We start from the raw sequence: 16708 nt of genomic DNA, 5'->3' as shown, positions 1-16708 counted from the left end.
AAAGGAGTTTGCAGATATACCAAGATTGATAGCATAGTGGACAGCGCAGAAGGTTATCTGGGATTGCAACGGAATCTTGATCAGTTGGGCCAGTGGGCTGACGAATGGTAGATGGATTTTAATTTAGATAAATGCGAGGTGATACATTTAGGTAGATGGAATCGGGGCAGGGCTAACTCAGTTAATGGTAGGGCACTGGGGAGAGTTACAGAACAAAGTGATCTAGGGGTACAGGTTCATAGCTCCTTGAAAGTGGAGTCATAGGTGGACAGAGTGGTGAAGAAGGCATTCGGCATGCTTGGTTTCATCGGTCAGAACATTGATTACAAGACATCTGGTTGAAGTTGTACAAGACATTGGTGAAGCCACACTTGGAATACTGTGTACAGTTCTGGTCGCCCTATTATGCAAAGGATATTATTAAACTAGAGTGAGTGCAAAAAAAGATTTACACAGAAACATGGAAAATACGAGCAGGAGGAGGCCTTTGGCCCTTCGAGACGACTCCGCTATTCATCACGATCATGGCTGATCATCCAACTCAATAGCCCAATCCTGATTTTCCCCCATCTACCATTCACCATCAAATGGTCATCCCATTCACCCCAAGTGCTATATCCAGCCACTTCTTGAATACATTCAATGTTTTGGCATCAACTACTTCCTGTGGTGATGAATTCCACAGACTCACCACTCTTTGGGTGAAGAAATGTCTCCTCACCTCCATCCTAAATGGTCTTCCCCGTATCCTCAGACTGTGACCCCTGGTTCCGGACTCCCCCACCATTGGGAACATCCTCCCTGCATCTACCGTCTAGTCCTGTTAGAATTTTATAAGTGTCTATGAGAACCCCCCTCATTCGTCTGAACTCCAGCGAAAACAACTCTAACCTGGTCAATCTCTCCTCGTACGTCAGTCCTGCCAACCCCGGAATCAGCCTGGTAAACCTTCGCTGCACTCCCTCGAGAGCAAGAACATCCTTCCTCAGAAAAGGAGACCAAAACTGCGCACAATACTCTGGGTATGGCCTCACCAAGGTCCCTGTATAATTGCAACAACACATCCCTGCTCCTGTACTCAAAACCTCACGCAGTGAAGGCCAACATCCCATTTGCCTTTACCGCCTGCTGCACCTGCACGCTTACCTTCAGTAACTGGCGCACAAGGACACCCAGATCCCTCTGCACACTCCCCTCTCCCAATTTACAGCCATTCAGGTGGTAATCTGCCTCCTTGTTCTTGCTTCCAAAGTGGATAACCTCACATTTATCCAAATTTTACTGCATCTGCTATTGATTAGCCCACTCGCCCAACCTGTCCAGATCATTCTGAAGGATCTCTGCATCCTTGTCACAGTTCACCCTCCCACCCAATTTGATATCATCTGCAAACTTTGAGATGTTGCATTTTGTTCCCTCATCCAAATCATTCATATATATTGTGAATAGCTTGGGCTCCCAGCACCAATCCCTGTAACACCCCCACTAGTTACTGCCTGCCAATTTGCAAAGCACCCATTAATTCCTACTCTTCCCCTCTGCCAACCAAGATTTAGTGGGAGGCAAGTTTATTCACACACAGGGTGGTAAGTGCCTGGAATGCGCTGCCAGGGGAGGTGGTAGAACTAAATACAATAACAACATTTAAGAGGCATCTTGATAGATATATGAATAGGGAGGGAATAGAGGGATACAGAGCGCGTTGGGGCAAATGGTTTAGAAAGGAGTCATGTGTCATCACAGGCTTGGTGGGCTGAAGGGCCTGCGCTGCACAGTTCTTATTGCACACATCTAATTGCTCTTGAGCCTTCTGCAGTCTGAGAGGTGTAGGTACATCCACAGTGCTGTTAGGGAGGGAGTTCCAGGATTTTGACCCAGCAACAGTGAGTGGACGGCGGGTATATTTCCAAGTCAGGATGGTGAGTAACTTGGAAGGCAACCTCCAGGCAGTAACATTCCCAGGTATCTGCTGCTCTCGTCCTTTTAGACGGTAGATGTCACATGTTTGGAAGGTGCTGTCAACGGAAGTTTGGTGAGTTGCTGCTAAGCTTGGTCAAAGAGTTAAGGATTAAGGAGTGTTTTAAATGGGGAAAATGAGACAAAGAGGCACAGAGATCCAGGGAGAGTATTCCTGAGCTTAGGATCTGGGCAACTGAAGGCCCAGCCACCAATGGCGGACCAATTAGAACTGAGATTACTCACGAGGCCAGAATTAGAAGAATGCAGGTCATTGAATTGTAGAATCACTGCAGCACAAAAGAGGCCATTCGGCCCACTGGGTCTGCACTGACTTTCTGACAGAGTATCTTACCTAGATCCTATCCCTATAACCCCCCATATTTACCAATATTAATCCCCCTACCCTACACATCTTTGAAGTGTGGGAGGAAACCGGAGCTCCCGGAGGAAACCCACACGGACACGGAGAGAACGTGCGGACTCCACGCAGTCAGTCACCCAAGGCTGGAATTGAAGCCAGGTCCCTGGCGCTGTGAGGCACCAATGCTAACCACCATGCTGCCTATCAGCTTTGTAGGATGATTGCTGTTGGGAAAACTGCAATTGACCCAGTGATTCCCTAAGCAGTGAGTGCTTCACTTCAGCATCTCTGTGTGCTGTGCCACCATGCTATCTTTTGGTCCCACCCGACACGGGAATTATACCATGCATGGGGGGGTTGGACCATGCGCCTATTGACCTCAGGTTGGATTTTCCAGTTTTGGGGTGAGCGCAGCCAGAATTTTGTTTTTAGAAAGGACAGCACAGTGCCTCACAGCGCTAGGGACCTGGGTTCAATTCCAGCCTCGGGTCGCTGTCTGTGTGGAGTTGCATATCCTTCCCATGTCAGCGTGGGTTTCCTCCTGTTTCCTCCCACAGTCCAAAGATGTGTGGGTTAGTTTGATTGGCCACACTAAATTGACCCTTAGTGTCAGGGAGACTGCAAGGTAGGTATGAGGGATTGTGAGAATAGGACCTGAATGGGATTGTGCTGGGTGTCGATGGCACGAATGGCCTGCTTCTGCATTGTAGGTTGCTACAATTCAATGAAAATCCCACCCTATGAATGTAGAGGAAGCTGAAGCCATGGAGGTATTTGAAAATATGACTGAGAATTTTAATATCAAGATATCTCTTGATTGAGAGCCGGTATAGATCAGTGAGCACGTGAATTCAAATACTGCCTTGATGTCAAGGGCAGTCACGCTTCCACCAACTCATGTGTCAGGAGTGAGGCCTTCCATGTTGTCCACTTTGGGATAGAGTCTTCCAGTTTTCTGTTCCTTGATGTGCAAGGCAGGGTGCCCGGATAGTCAGATGCTCTTTCCTAGGGTAGAAAAGTCAAGTGCTCGGGGACATTGGTTTAAGGTGCATGGGGAGAGGTTTAGAGGAGATGTGCAAGGCAAGTTTTTTACACAGAGGGTGGCGAACGTCTGGTACACGCTGCCTGGGGAGGTGGTGGCAGCAGATATGAGAGCGGCATTTAAGGGGCATCGAGATAATCACATGAATAGGATGGGAATGGAAGAATACAGACTCTGTAAGCGCATATGGTTTTAGTTTAGCCAGGCATCATTATTGGCGCAGGCTTGGAGGGCCGAAGGGCCTGTTTCTGTGCTGTACTGTCCTTTGTTCTCTGATGCCCTGTTGGACAATGCACCGGAATCGCAGTGTTACTGGGGTCTGGTACTCTGAGCTGATTGCAGTTTTGTCTTTCAGGGTGAAGCTGGTGCCACTGGTCCCCCCGGCCTCTCTGGGAAAGAAGGTCTCATCGGACCCAAGGTACGAAAACGGTGACACGGGTCTTTGTAGAATAATGGCGCAGGACAAAGGCATTCCTGATGCTTGACCTCACATGCAGCTGACAGCATTGATCTGTTCTGCTCTGTTACACAGGGAGACCGAGGGTTCGATGGTCTGCAGGGGCAGAAAGGAGAGCGAGGAGAGAAAGGAGAGCGGGTGAGTTAAAATCGCTGATGTAAAGCGTTGATCCGTGTGCCTGACCAGAGGGAAGGGGCTGGAAATCAGGGGCTGGAATTTCACCACAGAAATAGGGAAGTGTGTTCAGATTCGAATCTGCTTCCTGTGGAAAATGATCAAATTTAAGATTATCTCAGAGGTGAAAAGAGAGACAGATTCTCTATCTGGTTAGGTATAGAATCCTACAATGCAGAAGGAGGCCATTCGGCCCATCAGGCCTGCAGTGGCTGCAGTCCCACCCAGGCCCTATCCCCATAATCCCATGCAATTTACCCTAGCTAGTCCCCCTGACACTGAGGGGCAATTCAGCATGGCCAATCCACCCAACCCGCACATCTTTGGGATGTGGGAGGAAACCAGAGCACCCGGAGAAAACCCACGCAGACATGGGGGGAATGTGCAAACTCCACACAGACGGTGACGTGAGCCGGGAATCGAACCCTGATCCCTGGCGCAGTGGGGCAGCAGTGCTAACCACTGTGCCACCCATAGCAAGCTGGGCGTCTCGAAGCTGGAAGGCCAGCCGTATATCGTGCAGGATCAGCTCTAAGTAACTGCCTCAACAAACTGGTGCCCTCTTCACCACTTTTTTGCATTAAAAACCACAGAGGAATCAGCCAGGCCACCGCTCCCAACAAGGTAGCCTGTGGCAGTACCCTGAACCAGGTGAGCAGGGCGCTGGATGCCCACCTTCAGGCAGTTATCTTGCTCTCCATCCTCCTCACCCCCTCGTCATGTCAAGAAAATTCCAGTCCGTCTGCTCACAGAAATATATCACAGCTTGGTGTAGCTTCTGGTCTGCGCCAGGCCCACGAGAAACTACAAAGGGTTGTGAACGTAGCCCAATCCATCACTCAAACCAGCCTCACCTCCATAGAGAGTTGGCAGCGGTACACTGCAGTCACGCTTACTGTAACCAATCTTTGTAATTCCAGGGATTTCCTGGTGTTGCTGGGCCTCCGGGCTTGCGAGGATCTGACGGAACGAACGGTCCGCCTGGACCTCTGGGCTCAGCAGGTCCCAGGGGACCTGAGGGAATCCAAGGTCAAAAGGTAATGAATCCATGATTCTTTCTCTGTCCGTCCCGAGCGATTTTTGCAGCTCATTTATCCCTTGCTGTTGACATTTCGTTCCTTGATCTGATCAGGGAAATGTAAAGGAATTCAACAAAATTGGATAACTGACCCCTTCCTGCCCAACGAGTGAATCCAGGATGTGACGGTCAATTAAAAAATTGGGGTCACAGATTAAATACTTCACAATGTCTGGCGTTCTCAGTAAGAACTAGGAGCAGGAGTCAGCCATCTGGCCCCTGAAGTGTTGCCCCTCCAGCTCCCCCAACTACCCCCCCCCCCCCCAACAGCCCGACCCCCACAACAACTCCTGAGCCAACCCTGACCCCACCCTCCCACCCCTGATTTCTAGCCCCTCCCCCTCCCCACTCCTCCCCCTCCCCACTCCTCCCCTCCAGCAATGGCGATTCCCCAACCCCCCCGGAAGACCCAGCCCACCCGAATCACCGCCCTCCCTCCATCCCAGACCAATCCCAACGCAGAGTGGCAACGGGACCACCGCACCCCCCCTCCCCCCCAACCGATCACCCTAGGCCCCACCCACAGTAGGACCCGCCCCCTTTGCACTGCCTGATGGCTGGTGGGCAGAGTCAAGTTGCCCTCCTGGGCATGGGCACTTTACCCCTTGGGCAGTGCCAGGAGCACAGGCTGGCACTGCCAGGGTGCCCATGCCCAGGTGGTACCCCCCCCCCCAAACCACTGCCCAGAAGATTCAGATGACTTCCCGCCGGTTTCCAGCGTGGTCCGGCCTGTTACTGTTCTCCGGCTCTGGGAGAGGCACGTGCATTCCCGGTGCGTGCGCAAATCCCGGAACGAGGCCGGAGATGCACAACTCCCACCCGACCCACCGGAAAAGTTGCGGGTTCGGGATTGGAGAATCACGGCCTATATTTCTGTTGGCCTGACCATCTGAAATGGACCTCAACTGGCATCTTCTCGGCGCCATTTTGCTGCCAGGTTCCCAGCCTCTCGGTGGTTCTGAGATCTTCCCTGTTGTTCGTTGCTGATGCGACTGGGTTATTCTGGTCCAAAGCACGGAGGTTGAGTATTGTAACGATGCTGCTGTTTGTGTTTGTCTCGAGGGTGAAAGAGGTCCTCCCGGTGAGAGCATCCCAGGTCCCAGAGGAATCCCAGGAGTCCCTGGAGAGAGAGGAGATCCGGTAAGTGTCGGAACAATGGGCAGGTTGAGAGGGGTGCGTGTTCTGTAAGTTCCAGAGCACTGGGACATACAATTAACTTGCACATCGTACAGCTCGATACTCAATGTCAAACAACGTCATTGAAAAAAAAGGGAAAATTATCAAACCAAAAGCAAAGAAATATTTACTTATTAATACAGAAGATGGAAAATGAAAGTAGACTGGCAACCCATTCTGTCCCCACTCCCCAACAATCCCTGGCTGCGTTAAAGAATCAGTCACTGAGTGAGTCTCCACCTACTTTGTCCGGATCCTGTTCTGCGGGATAGGAGATAGGAAAATCTGCCTCTATTTCAAAGAACAAAGAACAGTACAGCACAGGAACAGGCCCTTCGGCCCTCCAAGCCTGTACCGACCACGTGTTCCTAACTAGACCATCCGTTTGTATCCCTCTACCCCCTGTCTGTTCATGTGTCCATCCAGATAAGTTTTAAATGTGTTAATGTATTTCCCTCAACCTCAATGGCAGTGCATTCCAGACCTCCACCACCCTCTGTGTGAGAAAACTTCCCCCGCACATCTCCATTGAACCTTTCCTCTCTTACCTTGAACATGTACCCTGCCCTGGGAAAAATCTTCCAACTGTTCCCCCTATCCATACTCCTCATAGTTTTATAAACTTCTATCAGGTCGCCCTTGAGCCTCCATCTTTCCAGGGAGATCAATCCCAGTTTATTTAACCTCTCCTCATAGCTAATAGCCTCCATTCCCAGCAACATCCTGGTAAACCCCCTCCAAAGCCACCACGTCCTTCTGGTAGTGTGGCGACCAGAATTGGACACAGTATCCCAAATTAAACCTAACCCAACATCCTCCAGCCAAAGACTCAACCCTGGTGCCTCATTCCCCAAACGCCTTCAGTTATTTCGCACCTAGCCCTTCCTGCCTTTGCTCCGAGTTTGGAAATTCCAAGATGTCTCACCAGCCACATTCCCTAGTGCAAACTTTATAACTGCGAGACGGGAAGTGGAACCTAAGGGCCGTTAAATTGAGATGGAGAGTTTTGCCAAGTCAAAGAATTGGTAGCAACTAAGACCGAACATAGAATTGCTTTGCACTAAAGCAAGCAGAAGGCTCTACACAATGAATGTCAAATCGATTTCACCTCCTCCTGCTACTTTATTCATCAAAAGCGCCTTCGAGGGGTTGATTGTTACAAATTGTAATCCGGAGTGAAATGTTGTCATCAGCCCCAACATTGAGGGTCCTAAACCTCTGAATTTAGAATATCATAAACTCAAAAACACAAACATACAGTGACACCTGCGTCCACAAGTGACACATGGACATTGGAGGCATTACAACAAACCAGGCAGCTCTTTGTCTTGAGGCCTGTATTTAGGGAACTAATTAGTCTCCTGAAGCAGGGTTGTTGAGTATCCAACTTCTTCAGAGGTTGCCGCAGGTATCTCACCTCAGGAAATGTCAAGAAATCAGTCTCTTATTTACACGTTTGATGGTAACGCAGCAGTAGGTTTCAGATGCCACAGACTGAGATGTTTTCTTGTTTTCTTTTGCCGTGGCCATCAAACTGTTGTGGGATGGAGTTTCTGGCCAGGTGAGGCCAACAGTGTGAGTGGTCTTATTGCCCCCATGTAGGGGAAGGATGTCTTTCCCTCTGGGCACACCAGTCCAGGTAGTGACAAATTGCCATCGTCTACAGAGTAGGGTTGCCAATCCTGGTTGGGGGCTTTGTCATCACATGCCCCCACACTCTCACCATCGGTCAGCCAAACCTGCAACCCCAACTCCCCCCACCTTCTCTCGCCAATTTCAATGGCAGGAGAATTCCATTGGAGGATTCATGGCTGTCGATTTATGGGCCCTAGGCTCCTCCTACCTTCCCATTCCCAGATTGCCTGGTACCCACCATCACCGTAATTCCCGGGATTTAGCCTCACTGTGCCTGCATGGCCTGTGGGGCTCTCCCCCAATCTGATTGACCGCCAACTCTCCAAGGCGGAACTTCTTTCCGAGTGTGTACAGAAGTCCCGCCTGCTGCCAGTCAACATTCATTGGAGCACAAAAAGGCAATGGGCCTGTCAGGTACCCCGCCAACACACAGTGCACGCCACCCTGAAAATTCAGGAAGGGTCATGTGGAAAGACATGATATGGAGATGTCGACGTTGGATTGGGGTGGACACAGTAAGAAGTCTCACGACACCAGGGTAAAGTCCAACAGGTTTATTTGGTAGCATGAGCTTTCGGAGCGCTGCCCCTTCACTCACCTGGTAAAGGAGCAGTGCTCCAAAACCTTGTGCTACCAAATAAACCAGCTGGACTTTATCCTGGTGTTGTGAGACTTCTTACATGCAGAAAGAATAAGAGAATGGACTGAGTGGATAGCCCTTTCAAAGAGCCAGCACAGGGAAGAGGGGCCAAAAGGCCTCCTTTTGTGCTGTAAGGTGCTGCAACAATTATCAACAATTACAAATCTCATCAATCATAGAAACCTTATGGTGCAGATAGAGGTCATTGGGCCCATCGAGTCTGCACCGACCACAATCCCACCCAGGCCCTACCCCCACATATTTACCCACTAATCCCTCTAACCTACGCATCTCAGGACATTAAGGGTCAATTTAGCATGGCCAATCGACCTAACCCACACATCTTTGGAACGTGGGAGAAAACCGGAGCACCCGGAAGAAACCCACGCAGACACGAGGAGAATGTGCAAACTCCACAGGCCAGGAATCGAACCCAGGTCCCTGGAGCTGTGAAGTGGCGGTGCTAACCACTGTGCTACTGTGCCGCCACGTTAGGTCACATTCTGTAGAAACTTTGCCTTTTGTTTAAAAGGTTATTTTAATGCAGTCGGTCAGTGCGGTGTTCGATATGTTTGCCTCACTTACGTTTGGTCTTAACTGGCAATATAACCATTTTTTTGTTTGTTTTCTCTGGTTTAGGGTGAGATGGGTCAGGACGGTGCAAAAGGTGACCAGGGGAATCCAGGAATGACGGTAGGTGATTATTTTTTTGTTTGGGGCTGTGATGTTATTTTACGATGTGGGTATGCCGGCGTTGGACTGGCGTAAACACAGTAAAAAGTCTGACAACACCAGGTTTTAGTCCAACCGATTTATTTGATAATAGACGCACAAGCTTTCGAGGTTTCCCTCTTCGTCAGGTGAATGGAGAGTTCTGGCCTCAGACAGAGCATATAAAGCACAGACAGTTTAGAGATTACTGATTAGAATGCGAATCCTTACACCTAACCTGCTGTTCAAGACCTGAAGTGGCTGACAATGTGAGTGGAAGGAGCACTGATCACAGGTTACAGAGATGTGTATTGTCTCCAGACAGTACAGTAAGTGAGGTTTTGCAAACCCTCTTGCAAGAAAGGATGTCCCGAAGCATGGTACATTGGGGAGACCACGCAGATGCTACAACAACGGATGAATGAACATCGCTCGACAATCACCAGGCAAGACTGTTCCCTTCCTGTTGGCGAACACTTCAGTGGTCACGGGCATTCAGCCTCTGACCTTCGGGTAAGCATTCTCCAAGGCGGCCTTCACGACACAGGACAGCGCAGAGTCGCTGAGCAGAGACTGATAGCCAAGTTCCGCACACATGAGGACGGTCTCAACAGGGATCTTGGGTTCATGTCGTACTACCTGTAACCCCCGTGACTTGCCTGGGTTTGCAAAACCTCACTTACTGTACTGTCTGGAGACAATACACATCTCTGTAACCTGTGATCAGTGCTCCTTCCACTCACATTGTCAGCCACTTCAGGTCTTGAACAGCAGGTTAGGTGTAAGGATTCGCATTCTAATCAGTAATCTCTAAACTGTCTGTGCTTTATATGCTCTGTCTGAGGCCAGAACTCTCCATTCACCTGACGAAGAGGGAAACCTCGAAAGCTTGTGAGTCTATTATCAAATAAATCGGTTGGACTAAAACCTGGTGTTGTCAGACTTTTTACTATGTTATTATACAACAGCCTAAAAGCAGGCAGATTGCTCAGTCACACTGTAATACCTCCTGCACCGTCTCAGTCCCTGGAGACTTGCTAATTATTGATGTAACTTCCTTGATAAGATTTAATACAGCTATTCTTGGTGGTATTCAGGTGTGAGTGGCAGGATGATGGGGTGACACGCTGGCGCAGTGGTTAGCACTGCTGCCTCACAATCCCAGGGAGCAGGGTTCGATTCCTGGCTTGGGTCACTGTCTGTGTGGAGCCTGTATGTTCTCTCTGTGTCTGCGTGGGTTTCTTCCGGGTGCTCCGGTTTCCTCCCACAGTCCAAAGATGTTAGGTTTCTGATCGACAAGGAAATTAAGGGTCATGGGGTGAAAACGGGAAAGTGGAACTGATCCACTTCAGATCAGCCATGATCTTATTGAATGGCAGGGCAGGCTCGAAGGGCTAGATGGCCTACTCCTGCTCCTATTTCTTATGTTCTTATGTGTAGGTTGGGTGGATTGGCCACGCTAAATGTGTTGGGTTATGGCAATAAGGTGGGGGGGAAATGGCCTGGGTAAGGTACTCTATCCGAGAGAGTCAGTGCAGACTTGCTGGGCCGAATGGCCTCCGTCTGCATTGTAGGGATTCTATGACACTCTAACTTCTATGGGTTGGTAAGTTTGCGGATGACACGGAGGTTGTTGGTGTTATGGATGGTCAGGAGGGATGTCAGAAGTTGCAGCGAGACATAGATAGGATGCAAGACTGGGCGGAGAAGCGGTAGATGGACTTCAACACGGATAAATATGTAGTGGTCCATTTTGGCAGGTCCAATGGGATGAAGGAATACAATATCAAGGGTAGGACTCTTAGCAGTGTTGAGGAGCAGGAGGATCTTGGGGTCTGGGTCCATAGGACTCTTAAATCGGCCTCGCAGGTGGAGGATGTGGTCAAGAAGGCGTATGGTGTACTGGCCTTCATTAATTGAGGGATTGAGTTTTGGAGTCGGGAGGTAATGCTGCAACTTTATAAGACCCTTGTCAGACCCCACTTGGAGTACTGTGCACAGTTCTGGTCGCCTCATTACAGGAAGGATGTGGAAGCTATTGAGAGGGTGCAGAGGAGATTTACAAGGATGTTGCCTGGATTGGGAGGCATGCCTTATGAGGATAGGTTGAGGGAGCTCGGTCTCTTCTCCCTGGAGAGACGAAGATTGAGAGGCGACCTGATAGAGGTTTATAAAATGTTGAGAGGTATAGATAGGGTGGATTCTCAGATGCTATTTCCCAGGGCTGAAATGGTCGCTACGAGAGGACACAGGTTTAAGGTGCTGGGGAGCAGGTACAGAGGAGATGTCAGGGGTAAGTTTTTCACTCAGAGGGTGGTGAGTGAGTGGAATTGGCTACCATTGGTGGTGGTGGAGGTGAACTCACTGGGGTCTTTTAAGAGACTTCTGGATGAGTAGATGGGATTTAATGGGATTGAGAGTTATAGATAGGCCTGGTAGGTATGGATATGATCGGCACAACTTGTGAGCCGAAGGGCCTGTTTGTGCTGTAGTGTTCTATGTTCGAACTGGCGTCCAGGAATTAAAAGAGAATCGGGAAGGTAAAGAAACAATCAAACCGGCGAGCGAACGTGAACGGAATCTGGGGCAGAGGTTAAGTGCTCTTTGTCTGAAGTTTATCGAAAGCCTCGTTCCAGGATGGCACCCAAGTGTGATAACCGCAGCAGAAAAATGGTCCGATGAAAATTGAACAGGGACAGTTCGCTCAGACGTAACTTCGAAGGTGACAGCCAGGAATCCAGCAGAATGGAAGCAATCAGCCAGGCAAACAGCCTGAAGGCCAGGGGGTGGGGGGGCGGGGGGGGACGTACAGGGACTTATCCGAGGTAATTGGTCTGATTAGTGCACAGCTGCAGATCTCCAATGTGTGTTGCCCCCCAAGGGAGGGTCAGCCCGTGATGGTCCGGTAAACAGCAACATTAATTCTGTTCCCTTTTTGCTTCCTGTTCTTCATGACAGGAGGATCAGATCCGTGCGTTTGTGCGGCAGGAGATGAGCGAACACTGCGGTGAGCAACTATCCTTCCAATTACGGTGAAAACTTCAGGGTCTGAGAGGCTGACCTTAACATTACAACATCCACTTAAAGAATCTGATGGTCATGTTGACAACGTTCAAAAAGATACCTGCAGTAAATTTGGTCATAATCATCCAGCTTTACGACATGGAAACAGGCCCTTCGGCCCAACTTGTCCGTGCTGCCCCTTTTCTAACCCCTAAGCTGCCTGCATTTGGCCCACATCCCTCTATATCCATCTTACCCGTGTAACTGTCTAAATGCTTTTTAAAAGACAAAATTGTACCCGTCTCTACTACTGCCTCTGGCAGCTCGTTTCAGACACTCTTCTGTGTGAAAAAATTGCCCCTCTGGACACTTCTGTATCTCTCCCCTCTCACCTTAAACCTATGCCCTCTAGTTTTAGACTCTCCTGTCTTTGGGAAAAGATGTTGCCTTTCTGGCTGATCTGTGCCCCTTATAATTTTGTAGACCTCCATCTGGTCACTTCTAAGTCTCCTACGCTCCAAAGGAAAAAGACCCAGTCTAAGGGAAAAGACCCATGTACATAAGACTTAATAGGATTGAGGGTTATAGGTAAGCCTAGTAGGTAGGGATATGATCGGCGCAACTTGTGGGCCGAAGGGCCTGTTTGTGCTGTAGTTTTTCTATGTTCTATATCCAGCCTCTCCTTATAACTCAAACAGCAGGTGGAATATAGAAATGAGAAGGTGGAGTTGACCATTTGGCCCTTTGAGTCTGTTCCACATTCATTTTGATCATGGCTAACCATCAGATTCAATATCCTGATTTCTCCCCCTTCCTCCCATAACCCTTGATGCCTTTAGCCCCTAGAGCTTTATCTAATTTCTTCCTGAAATCACACAATGTTTTGGCCTCAACTACTTTCTGTGGTAGTGAATTCCACACATTCACCACTCTCTGGGTGAAGAAAATTAGTTCTCGCCTCCAATTCTAAAAGGTTATCCTCAAACTATGACCCCTCATCCTCAAACAAATCCTTCACAACTGTTTGTTATAGGTATCAAATGATAAAAAATGTGTTCTTGCTTAACCAGAACATCTAACACTAGCAGTAACATACACTTCTCCTCCTCTGAGATCTGTGTTAAAATGCGGAGGTATCAAGCTTAGTGTAGAGAACTTTATCAAGACTGAAAATGAGTAAAGATTAGATGGATCCATCTAAAGGGAAGTAGTTGAAGAAAGGAATGGATGGGTATGCTGGCTGGACGAGATGCAGTTGGGTGGGAGAACACTTGTTTATTAATCTCAGTTGGCCAAATGACCCACAACCAACACCCTGGAGGTCACCACTGACCAGAAACAGAGGACAGAGAAATAAGACATATTCAATGTCAAATTAGCAATAAGAATAGACAGAAGGAAGGAAAGATTAGATTAAGGGAGAGAGCGAGAGGCAGAAAAGTACGGTTATTTTCAGATTCAGCATTTCTTTAATTCTCCAGCAAGAATTCAGAGTCTGATGGAATGAGACTGAACAATCTGCATTTTTCACTTTCTGGCCAAGGGAAGTTGACATGATCAGCTGTCACATCCTTAAGAGGGCTTTTGGGTTGTTAATTAACATTCTGTTGTCAGTTCAGTGACTAATTAATACAAAAATGCAGCAACTTCATAAATCTCGCCCAAGGGTGGGATGCCAACTATTGGGAGTATGTATGGGATGGGAATAGAGGGATATGGTCCCCAGAAGGGGTAAGGGGTTTTAGTTCAGTCGAGCAGCACGGTCGGTGCAGGCTTGGAGGGCCGAAGGGCCTGTTCCTGTGCTGTAATTTTCTTGGTTCTTAGTACTTGGTGTCCTCCACCACCTTAATGTAAGGGGCCTGTGGTGAGGGAAGGGGAAATGATGCCCCCATTTAGGAGGGAAGGGGGGAGATTTGGGAGCGCTGTGGTGTGAGGAGAAGAGGAATGTGCTTCTCTTCAGAGCAGAACGTTGTGCCAACATCGGACCTCAGCACCCCGCGGGTGTGCTAATGTTGGGGGGAGGGGAGAGGAGGGTGAGCCTACACCCAGTGATTTCCTCCCTCCCTTCGCCCAGACTGGAGCTTATCCACATTCAGGCGTGACAAGCGACGACAGATTCATCTTCAACTGCGGAGCCTCCCGTGGTCGAATAGCTAACGGAAGCGCAGTTGTCACATGAGCGAGTCAGCAATGGGGTTTTGTCTTTGCCTTGGGGTGTGTAGCTCAGGAAGGGGTTAACACTTTCAGGAAGGGGTGGGGTACGGAGAGAGTGGGTGGTGGAGAAAATGGAAGGGAAGGAGTCTGATTTGTCATTGCAACACAAAGATATCTCAGTTCACCGGCATGGATAGCATTGTTCTCTTTTGCTTCTTCTGCTGATTCTGGTTAGATGGACAATCTTGTGAGGTAACATTTGCTAATGATTTCTCTCATTCTCTCCCCCCAACCCCCCACACCCTAGCCTGCGGAGGTGAGTTACAGCAACCGTCTTTCTTTTTGTGGTGTGATCAGGTGACAACAACAACTTACATCTATGTAGCACCTTTAACATAACAGAATCAAGGATGCTCGAGCGGTCAGGATTAGAGGAGCGCAGATATCTTGGAGGGTAGTAGGATTGGAGGAGATTACAGAAATGGGGAGAGGGCTGATTTCACAGAGGGATCTGTAAACCGTAGGATCCCGACAATGCAAAAAGAGACCATTCAGCCCATTGAGACAGTGCCAACTCTCCGCAAGAAGAGTGGATGAGATGCAGTTGGGTGGGAGAACGCTTGTTTATTAACCCTAGTCGGGCCAAATGCTAAATCCCACCCAGGCCCTCTTTTCCACTCTACCCCCACACTTTTACCAAGGCCAATCCACCTAACCTACACGTCTTTGGACTCTAAAGGGGCAATTTAGCATGGCCAATCAACCTAACCGCACATCTTTCTACTGTGGGAGGAAACCAGAGCACCCGGAGAAAACCCACAAGGAAAATGTGCAAACTCCACACAGACAGTGATCCAAGGCCAGGAGTTGAACCTGGGTCCCTGGCGCTGTGAGGCAGGAATGCTAACCACTGTGCCACCATGTCACGCAGCAGGATGAGAATTTTAAAACCAAGGGCCTTGTTTGACCGCGAGCCGCCATGGGTCAGTGAGCACAGACGTAATGGGTGAATTGGATGGGGTATGGGCAGCAGAGTTATGGATGATCTCAGTGATACAGAGGGTAGAATGTCATTTTATTAGTGTCCATCATCTCTATCAGCCAATTTCATCCCTGTGTCCGCTTGGGTGCACCAACGCAGTCCCGGAGTTAGGTTTGCCTGACCGCTGGGATTCTGACTTGAGATTTGGTTGACTAGGAAGGAAGGCAAGTCTCAGCTGGGTACAGGGCAATGCCAACTCATATGGTTTGAACCTGAACCAGGCCTGTACCTGGAAACTCAAGACTGGCAACTAGTGTCCCTCAAGAGTGAAATTGAGAAAGTTCTCTGAAATCAACCTTAGAATGATTGAGTGGAAGTGTCTCCCTGGGTTAGATTCCTGGAACTCCCTCCTTAGCAGCACGTTGAATGTACCTACATGGACTGCAAGGCATCTCACCAGCCATCTTCTCAAGGGCAACTAAGAATGGGCAATTAATGGATAAAGGATGGGCAGCATGATGGTACAGTGGTTGGCACTGCTGCCTCACAGCACCAGGGACCCCTGGGTTCGATTCTGGCCTTGGGTCACTGTTTATGTGGAGTTTGCACATTCTCCACGTGGGTTTCCTCCGGGTGCTCCGCTTTCCTCCCACAGTCCAAAGATGCATGGGTTAGGTTGATTAGCCGTGCTACATTGCCTCTTAGTGTCAGGGAGATTGGCAGGGTAAATATGTAGGATTGTGGGAATAGGGCCTGGATGGGATTGTGGCCAGTGCAGGCTCGATGAGCCAATTGGCCGCCCTCTGCACTGTAGGGATTCTATGATTCAGTGAAATGCTGGGCATTGCCAGCGATGCCCACATCCCATGAAAGAAAAGCCCCTCGCTGGCTCTGCCACTGCTTACATCATCAGGAAATGCAGAGTAGGGGGTCGGGTGGGGAGGCCATTCAGTCTATCGGAATGTGCACCGTTGGGAACCCAAGTCTGATTACTCCACACACAACTGGATCATTTATTATAGAAAACATTGATGCACTTCCCTTGCCCTCCCTCAGGAAAAAATAAATAAAAGTTGCGTTGTGAAGTATCTCCACAACTTTGGTATCCCTTCCCAACCATATCAATCCACTATTAAGGGCCCCATTTGATCTTCATCAGACATTTTAAGATTTTGTTCCGCTGATCAGACGTGGGGGAGTTTCTCTTAAGGTTTGTGAACCTGGTACATCTGTTGCAGAGACATCTCAGGACCTGTATGTGTTACTGACCAATGTGGTGTGGCCCCTTTAAGAGCTACAGCATGGTGTGGACCCTTTAAGACTTTAAGTCGTATCT

The 16708-nt window shown here is 49.1% G+C and overlaps 1 protein-coding gene across 1 annotated transcript in view; it reads left to right on the top strand.

Annotated features, from left to right (window-relative positions):
- The window catches only part of LOC145341598 (uncharacterized), a 67323-nt gene that overhangs the window by 31690 nt on the left and 18925 nt on the right, over nt 1–16708 (top strand). The window contains exons 18-23 of the mRNA XM_080186566.1: nt 3718–3780; nt 3895–3957; nt 4914–5030; nt 6134–6211; nt 9162–9215; nt 12192–12240. Coding sequence (XP_080042692.1) covers nt 3718–3780; nt 3895–3957; nt 4914–5030; nt 6134–6211; nt 9162–9215; nt 12192–12240 — 424 coding nt within the window. The remainder of the gene's footprint in view (nt 1–3717; nt 3781–3894; nt 3958–4913; nt 5031–6133; nt 6212–9161; nt 9216–12191; nt 12241–16708) is intronic.

Source organism: Carcharhinus amblyrhynchos, chromosome 3 (genome assembly GCF_965287045.1).
Source record: "Carcharhinus amblyrhynchos chromosome 3, sCarAmb.v2.hapA, whole genome shotgun sequence".
NCBI classification, from domain to species: domain Eukaryota; kingdom Metazoa; phylum Chordata; class Chondrichthyes; order Carcharhiniformes; family Carcharhinidae; genus Carcharhinus; species Carcharhinus amblyrhynchos.
Note: the sequence above shows the minus strand (reverse complement) of the source record. Positions and strands in the feature narration are given on the sequence as shown.